Source organism: Neodiprion lecontei, chromosome 3 (genome assembly GCF_021901455.1).
Source record: "Neodiprion lecontei isolate iyNeoLeco1 chromosome 3, iyNeoLeco1.1, whole genome shotgun sequence".
NCBI classification, from domain to species: domain Eukaryota; kingdom Metazoa; phylum Arthropoda; class Insecta; order Hymenoptera; family Diprionidae; genus Neodiprion; species Neodiprion lecontei.
In genome coordinates this window covers 42,410,911-42,420,654 of record NC_060262.1, presented here as the reverse complement: position 1 = coordinate 42,420,654, position 9,744 = coordinate 42,410,911, and the positions used below count along the sequence as shown (strand labels likewise).

The following is a 9,744-nucleotide window of genomic DNA, read 5'->3' as shown; positions in this document are numbered from 1 at the left end:
GCGCGTGAATTTACGGTTAAAAGTGGCTGATTCAGAAGGATTCAGAAAGTACGGTACACTTAGATAACGTAAAATATGTATTCATTTCACAAATTATAACAATGTGAGAGAAAAAACCATGGCAAAATGGCATCTCAAATTACAGATGTCATTACATTTATTGTATGCTTGTTATTAGTTTGCCAAATCACGTATTGTTTTTTACTGCAGTTTGATTTTTTACTATACATACATACTACACATAAAACTTATCGAGACTGGTGATCTCTGTTAGGAATGACTAATTAAACTTGAAAATTTGCCAACTATCGAATATAACTCTCAAATGCTCCAACATCAGCATTGATAATATGCATCAATGAAAATTATGTGCAATAATCAATGGCTATAAAATAATTAGTCTCTTAAGATAACTGTACGAGGGTTCAAAACTAATTGTAAACTGGATAATTACTCAATGAGACTTGTATGGATATATTAATGAAAGGGAAAAACACTTCAGCACTGTGTCGCTTTCTATACCTAGAAGAATGCCATAGAAGTCGAGTAGGCGGGTGAGCTGAAAAAAAGTTGGGATCAAGGGATCCCCAATAGTGGTACTTGTGTTTTCTATTTTCATTCCAACAGAATAATATTTTGATCGATAGATAGCGCTGTAGATTTGAGGCCGCATTTTTAGCGACTTCTTTACGAGTGTAGTCGGTCTGCCAGAGAACAGGAGAGACCAGTGTTGTCTGGCTCGACATTGAGTTCCTTGACAACACCATCTTCAACTACCATAGAATAACGCTTGCTGCGTTTGCCTCCTAATACTGGGAGTTCTATGGAGAGCTCTAGGGCGTCGGTAAATGCTCCAGTTGGATCAGCCAGCATCCGCACCTGAAAATGACCGATTCTTTAATTGAAAGGAATTATTGATCGGTCTTATTTTGAATATTCCAACTTTAGGAGGCCTTAGTGGTTAAAAAATATTTGATTGCTGTGATTGCAGGTTGATGGAAATCTTAGTTATAGATAGGAGTTTAAGTTTTTACGATTATTAAGTGATGTGGAAAATTAATCAATCCCAGACGTTATAGAAAAACATAAGATAATCGTTCAATCAGAATGTGGACAAAGTTCAGTTTTGAACATTACAAGAAAAAAAAAAACAGTCATGCAGGAATCTCAGGATATGAGGAACAAGTATTTGGTTTCAAGTGATTTTAGTTTGCCCTTCGGTTGTTAATCTAATCTCTTCGAAGGTGACCATGTAGTGTTGCTTGTTATTGATCAGGTTGGTAAGATTCTATCATACAAGTACCGTGATTATTGTGCAACTGATTTCAACTGTTTACTTGTAAACTACTATACCTTGCCTGAAGCACCCTGTTCTTTACCCCAAGCAGCCATAACGAAAGGATCGTTAACACCGATGCAGAATACATCATGAAAACCCTTGGTTTTCAGCTCCGGAGCTTTTTGAATGTACCCTGGAAGATGAGTCTGAAACAAAAAGAGCCAAATCATTGTAAAATAAATAATGACAAATAAAAATTTCCTTTAGCAATCACAACAGAATACGGGAACCTGCTTTATAAAGCGAGTCAATTAACGAGATTGAATCATTTTTAAACAGATTATGGCTTTGAGTAATACAGTAATATGTTCTATTCACGAACTATGAGATATTAAAAATATCTCATTTACATTGACCTTTGAAACTTTGCGGATTTCTTTACCACGGGAAAAGTTATCTATGTATAGTCCAGAAGGTGCAGTTCAATTTTTACCGTTATGAAAATCACAAGTATACTTATTAGAAAACCAAATTAGAAATAGTATGAAATATGAAGCAAAAATATATAGTTTAAGCTAGCCCATATATACCGTGTTTTTGATTAAAAATTGGCCAGAAATCGAAAGATTTTTGTCCACAATACTTTTCATTTTATTCAGCTTAAAAAGCTTAGTACAAACTGTTAGTACTTATCAAAAACACTCAAAACAACAAGCAATAATGCGATTGATAAAGACGGAATACTGTTACGGACTTGGTGTTAAAGAAATCGGTTATCCAGTGCTTATGTACAATTCAAAGTACACACTCCTGCTGATGCAGAATTGATTTGTAGTATAGTTTGTAAGCATTCAATATAGTTAGGTATCATAAAAAATGTAAACATATGCGCATGTGTGATACGAACCAGAGTGGAAATGGAATCTAGCATGAGTAAATCACGAAACAGAAAACGTCTAACGCGTAATAAACAATGAAGACAGTAGAATTAAGCAATTATTGTTTCTTTCATATTACCTTCGAGCATCCCGGAGTAAAGGCGCCGGGAACGGCGAAGATGACGATTTTCTTCCCGGCGGCATACTCGGCCAAATTGATTTTGTTAGCCGGCGTGTCCTCAAAGAGGTCAACCGACGGAAGTTTGTTACCTACCTGTAAAGAGATTTATTAAAGTCAGTCAAGGGATGGGGGAGAAAAGATGTCGAGACTTGGGAGAGGGTTTGAACCGTACTCACAGCGATAACCATGTTTTTCAGGGAGACGTGAAACGGACGAGTGAATCCGGTTGCAGGCGAAACGCGAATGGCGTGTGCCAGGAACTTGGTGATGCTCACGAGCTGCGTCATGGAGGCGGTATTGTTGCCTGAGCGAGTGGTTGGATGATTTCGATTATCTCCGAGGTGACCACTGTCGTTTTACCGATAATATCTACTAGCAGAATCTGACTCTTTTTTACTAACGCCTTGTCCAAACCCCCTATTGCGCAATAATTAGACTTTATTACATAAACACGCGCAATGGTGAAAAATACTTTAGTAGTATTTCTGCCAACTTCATAATATCCCTGCAGCCAGAACCTAGGCGCTTGGTTTGAATTTTTGGACCTTATGCATTCGGCAAATATAATTCGGTATTGTGTTGTCAATAGTATTGGAAATCTGACAGCACGGCAAATTGTTTGTACATTTGAAAAGCAGTAGGTCGGTATTTTCAGTGTTACAGAAGTTCAAGGAAAGTAAATAATCTTTCAAATTTTTGGCAAAATCTTTTAATTTTGGCCAATGAAAAAATAAACCGATTCTAATTCATCACCCGCAAATCGCAAAAAGTTATTAATTATTTCTCAAAAGTGCGTCGAGTCCGTATTGGCTGTAACATAGGCTGCATAATTTCTTATGTCGTACTCGGTGAATCGAGCTTTTAATTTCAGCTGCATGTACTTAACGATAGACGGTAATGCAGAATTCATGTATCTTCATCCGAAGCGGAAGATTCATGTTGGCGGTGCTTGGTCGGTTCTGTCGGTACTGCAGAATGCATACTCACCAAATGTTCCTGTAAGTGTAGAAATCGTCATTCTTATTCATCAGTGGTACAGCTAGTTACAACCACTTATTATCAAACATTCCGATAGATGTCAGAAAAGTGATGCACCGAATGTTAAATACTGCTTCGTACAAAATTCAAATTCCTCAAGTGATAATGTTGTCACATTTTAATATATCTCATTCACGTTTCACCGATACTCCGTTAGAATCCATCAATCTGGTAATCGGGCACAAAATACGTATAACAAAATGATTGATCGATCAAAACAAATGTGAATTCTACAGGAGAAATATTTGTTTAATCTTTAAAACTTCTTATAAATTCAGATTTCACCCTCAGATTGAAACGTGGTGAATATTAATTTTTTTTTTTTTTAATCTTTCAGTCTCGCTGATATGTTTTGGCTTGAGAGGTCATTTTTCAGATGGTAAATTCTATAATATACGCCTCTTCGTCTTTGTTTTGACGAATAAGTTCGAATTCGGTGAATCGATTATTATTCATTATACTTACGTACAGGTGAAATGCAAGCGAACACGTTTGGCTTGGATAACTTATTGACTGTACGTCACTCTAGATACCGCTCTGCTAGCAATGACCTTGCAGAGATAAGTATGTACCAAATTTAAACCTCCATTCGCACACGGTAGGCTATTTGTTGTTTATCTTGACGAGGTTGATTATATTAATTATAGCTGGAGTCTGATTGTCCAAGGTGGCAAATGAAAGTCGAAGTATAAACGTTGTTCTAGGTATGCACAGGCACATCGTAAGTAGCACCAAACGCCGATAAGATGTACTAGCGCTGACGAATGCGCATTTAATATTAACACGCGGTTATGAAAGAAGACCGGAATATGGCGCAGCGACGCATCGAGCTCGCATCGGCGAGGCCAAGGGTTAGGAATGACCGTAGAATTGCTAAGGGGGTAGTGTGAAATTCCATCCGACACCAGTACCAGACGAGCCACAACCCATATCCGGGCTATTAAAAGCGGTCCCTCAGAACTCAGGGCATTATAATACAGGCTGTAGGTACTGGAGCTGCAATGGGAATCATATCTCTATTTACGAATTAAAATATCAGATTTCAAAATATTCCGCGTTGTATTTTATCAATATTGGCTCCTCCCACCAGTTTCTACTTCGTAGGAGGAACGCGTTTAAGTAGGAGCCTCTTGTCATCCGCCCAATTCGTTCAATCGGTTCGCGCGCTTTTGTTCGCTCTATGAAAGCGCCGCAAAGAAAGCTTTTTGAAATCGGGTTAATTCCTTTGCCTATTTCCTGCGCCACTATTCAAGGTCGTAAAAATTGACGCGCGAGTTGTTAAGCCTTGCACCGTGGATTGAACGTACACACCGCATGCGTGATACACTATAAGTGAGATATCAGACTGGGACTATTGTCAATATTTCTTAACTAACTCGGTACGCGAGCACAGCAATAATTGGAAAAACAATAACAGAATTGTATTGTAATTTTTTGTATAAATATTGTGGTTAATAATTTTCCTCACCATAATTTATTCCGATCGTGCCTATATCAGTTCCTCCTTCTTTTAATCAATCATAAGACGCCTACGTCCTTTTTTTTCTGCCAATCAGAATCAATATACAAAAGTTTTTTAACGGTGCTCGGGGTTACGGATTACGATTAAAGCTGCGGTTCGTGTAAACATTTTATAGATACACAGCTGGTTAGTTCGCGTACTGTACGACACGCGTGGTATCTTGTTGAGCAAAAATACACGTGCAGCGGCTTTTTAATTTAATTTGAAATAGTCAGAGCGAAGCAATTCCTAGCCGCAGTGTGTATCTAAAGATTTAGACATTGTATAAGAATTGACAAAGGCAGTCGCAGGAGGCACGAAGCTCAATCTACAGCGTGGAACATGCACCGGTACAACGTTGCGCGTACAATATTAATGCATGGATTTGTGAATGGCTTCAGCCGCGCCGGGCGTTCGAATTAAATCGTGTCCCCGCAGCAGTCGTTGCAGATACCCGGCTTCCCTTGCATCTGTTTACGTAACCGGTTGTCACGGTGTACCGTACCTGTAATCCATAATCGCTCGGTTATGTGTTTTAGAGAAAATATCTAACTTGATTAGCACGTACTCACCTCCTCCTCCGCATATCAGAGAGCCCCGATCACCGCGCCATGTTGCGCTCATACGGTATCCGTCGAATTACCGCGTGTATAATATCAATATGCGTCACCTCCTTGTGACAGAAAATTCTAACGAGCTCATTCGTCCGTCTTGTTGTGCTTCTAAGCTTGATTACGTTACTCCGCCCTCCGGATTTTCGTTATTTCAAAATTGCGTTCACCCGTCATACTCCTTGTACGTATTTTTCTCTCCAGTTTGTGTCTGTATTCGAACATTTCGAATATTATACTTGTTGTGTTATTTTTTTTTCTCCGTTGGTAATGACACAGACCTCGCTTACCCCAGGGATTTAAGCACCGTGTTCGGTCCCGCAGGACGTTGACGAGGACCCGTCGTCCTGGCGGAGCTGTCAATTAAGAATTCAATTCGGCGCACCGAACTGCTGAATCGGCTTTTCCCGCATTACCGTTTCGCATGAAGTGGCATCGCTCGTCGTCTGGGCGCGTCGCACCGTTCCTGCCAAAATACCTCTGAGGACTTCGTAGAGGATATAAACTCTATGCGGTCACGGCATAGTATACATACAAATTTAAAAATTATATTTATGCAGGAAAATAAGTTTCAAACGGTTCCTCAAAACAAAAGCCAAATTAGCCGCAGTAGGTGAAGGCAAATAAGATAGTTATTTACAAAGTAACAAACATGTTACAGGTATACGTTGTACGCGGTATATATACAGAATATATCAACAGTTGTAATTAATCGACTTCCCGCGTCGCGGCAAACACGAGGATTGTTTAGAGAGAAAAACAAAATCGTTCGAAAACGTGAGGCGCAGGTAGAGACAAAAAATTGCCGTGCTGTGTCTGCCTCAGGGCTGAAGTAATAGTCGCGGCTAAGTAAGCGGTAACACGATCGCCGAGCGAGCGTCAGGCAACAGCGTTTAATCTCTTAATTACGGAAACCCGCGACGGCGCGGCGTGCCGGTTACAGTATAGGATCGCGTGCGAGAACGACCCGTAACCCTAGCTCACCTGCATCTTAACCTAAGCCTCCCATCCGGCTTGTTCGTTAAACATAATATCATCGCTGTCCCGAAGCTGGATTATTTACTCTCATACAGTGCAGAGTGAACTCCTAAAGACCGCACGTTCCGCCGTATGCTGGAATGCAATGCGCAAGCGATACAATTCGAGAGCGGTTGTTTGCGGGATGACCAACCGTTATAAATTTCGAAGGTAATTCGCTGCGATCTACGAAACCTCAAAAATTTTATGCCGCATGCGCGTTCAATTTGAGCAGTCGACGGAACGTGTGGTCGTTAGAAGTTCACTCTGTGTAGGAGTATTGGAAATGTCCTCATGACGTAAGAGCCGGGTTGTTGGCGCCATTTTATCACATATTTATCATAAATTAATTAAAGATAATCAATAGTAAACCTGTTCTATTATCCACACGCGAAAAAAGACCGTCAACGGTCAGCTGTCAGCCTGGTTGCACTAGTTTGATTTTTTTCTACCAGGGTTGAGAGTCTGTAATTTCAATTTTCACATTTCCCACCATCCAAGCATTCTGATTGGTATGCAAAATTGCGTCAACCAATCAGAATGCGCAGATGGTGGGAAATGTGAAAAATGAAATTACAGAAACTCAACCCAAATGACACATTGCAAAGTGACAATTCCAATAGCATTAATAAAAATGCATTAGACCTCTGGTCGAACGGAACGAGTGATTAAAAAACGCGAAATAAAAAAAATATATATTTTTAGATCATTTTCGTTGAACTACATTGGAACCAACAGAGCTGAAGTCTGAAATAGGTCGATGTTGTCGTGCAACCGATATTCAAAACTCACCTGTTCAATGGAAGTCGACTGTTAATGAATTTGCCTTTGCACGCGCAGTGCAACGACATCGTGCACCTTGGACTCCCTGCAGATGTTTCCATATATCGCGCACCTTCCCCGGGACTGCAAAGGATCGCGAATGCCAGATTCCGCGCCTCGTTACAGGGGTCGGTCGCAGGCTGCCTGCCGGCGTTCGCGGTAAAGAGGGCGCCTTGCCACCCTCCAAGGGCGCGGAGCCCGAGCTTCGCGTGTTTTTCACCGATTGAATCAATTAAAGAGTCGACCCAGCCAACGTCGCCCGCTCAGCGATGCCCCGGCAAAAATATACCTATGTGTATAGATATAGAATGTTACGCTTCAGCCATGCATGTACGTTTGTTATACGCGACACATTGTTACGTGAATCGTGTACACACCATGTATACATGGGTTTATAGGTATGTAATACATGGACACGAGAATTCAAGCTGTTTGGAAATAAACTTTTATACAGCGCGAGCGTGTTTAACGCCGTTTTCATGCGTGTTTTCCCTACACGAAATACCCGTTTCTGTGACGGCAGAGTGACTCTGCGAATGCGCATGCGCGTAGAAGTTAAAAATGGTCTTTTCCGTACTGCGCGAATGCGCTGTCGCGAACATGACATTACGCGACGCTAGCCTCAATTTCGTGTTTTGTGAAAAACGTGTAACATTATACTCTTGTTATGTAAAGAATCGCGTGCAAGAAGAATTCGTCTCCGGCTCAGTTACGACTCATATTGCAAACATAGACACCCGGCCCGAAAAGACTGAGTTTGCCTCCTTGTTACACAATATACCGTTGAATGTACACACTCATCATTGACAAGTTTTTCCCGCCCTTCCCTCTCACTTCTCTGCACGTAAGGTACACAACGCGTGACTAATTCGTAACGTTATATTTATTTCACTTCAAATTGAATTTCACTTACTTTCACTCGAGGGTTTTTGTCTTTCTGCCTCCTCGTTAGATGTGAACGTATGTTGAAATTGTAATACCTACATTGGTAATGCTACAGCGGGCAGCCTCGATGGTCGAACGTTTTTCTAAACTGAAATTTACTACCGTTATACCGAGGTGTCTCGTTTTAGGAGCGTGCGGTAAAACTCGCGTTTTCAAAAAAGGGTTCTTCTATTTTGTATATACGTGTTCAGAAAAACGTTACGGGGCCCGTTTTTTGTTTCTCTGAAACAGTCGAGGGTGACAAAAACTGTGCTGAGAAAAAACAGTTAAGCAGGAAACCGTGAAAGGAAAACGGAACTCCAAGCCGATGTAGGAGGTATAATACAATATTTCGTGGAAACTGCAGCGGGTAAGCGTCGAAATGTCAAGTTACTTTGTCAAGTGGGTTTTTTACCCCGTTACTCGAAAATAAACACCCAACTCACCTCTATCCAATATAGCTGCAGGCTCTTATTTTTTTGAAACCTTGTAAAGTCGTGGGAAAAAATTGGAAAAAGAACTCCGTTACTTAAAAAGGTTACCTGACATGTTTTCAGTCGCTGCGTGATATTCGAACGTGACTCTCGAACCTTTACACAGCGCATGAAGCATTGTAATTTAGAAAGAAAAAAATTAAAAGGAGAATGCGTAGCCTCTCACAGATTTTCACGTTCATCGACGCGGCTCGTTGCCGAGTGTAGTTAATCTACAAAGTGCAGACTTATCATTACTCTCCTTCGAGTAATTGTGTAATCGCCATGTGGGTTTGTTATTTTTCATTTTACCACGTAGAATAGCTCACAGAATTATTCAGTTAATTTTTCGATCCTGTTCAAAGTCCAAACAGAGATTCCTGATATCGGGTGACTCAAGAATGTATTTACTGTGATAAAGCACGGCACTGTTACGAGGTTCGCACGAGTGAGGCGGTGTTTCTCTAATAAATGAAATGCCGGTAGCGGTTACGACTGAGTAAATGCGATAAATTTTTATGACGCAATCGATCAGTATCAGTCAAAGCAATTACCTCGAAACAAAATATGTCAAATCTCTCTCGTCTAATTGAACTCGGTGATAAAAAGCATCTCCTTTCGAGATAACGTCAGCACGTGGTGTAGGTATACATATAGTTGTAGTAGGTACAGATGTTATCAGAAACATCAATGATCCACTTTTGCATTAAAAGATATCTGTATTACTCGGGTAGCTAAAATTTGCTTTCATCCTGACGACATTCTATTATAAAAATGTTTTTTACTTGTACTGAAAGTTTAAATCGTGCTGGTAGAAAAAGCTCGGAAATGTTTCAGCACTCTTAAGCACTAAAAAACTTTCAATGTGACAAGCAATTTGTTGATTGACGATAATTCAATCCCATTTGCCAAACGATTAAAAATTGTATCAATTTTGATCTCTTGGGGTAGATTGTACGCGTTCAAAGGCACCGTCAGCTGTAGAAAGTTGAGGGAGCCGATGGACGATAAATAGTAACA

General features: G+C 40.4%; 1 protein-coding gene across 1 annotated transcript; it reads right to left on the bottom strand.

Moving 5' to 3' along the window:
- Nucleotides 1–59: 59 nt before the first annotated feature.
- On the bottom strand, nt 60–2,785 carry LOC107227877 (peroxiredoxin-5, mitochondrial). The gene is made up of 4 exons (XM_015669156.2): nt 2,515–2,785; nt 2,297–2,431; nt 1,354–1,485; nt 60–879 (listed from the first exon to the last, which is right to left on the bottom strand). Exons 1-4 carry the CDS (start codon nt 2,623–2,625, stop codon nt 688–690), a joined length of 570 nt encoding a protein of 189 aa, XP_015524642.1. The 5' UTR covers nt 2,626–2,785; the 3' UTR covers nt 60–687.
- Nucleotides 2,786–9,744: the final 6,959 nt, after the last annotated feature.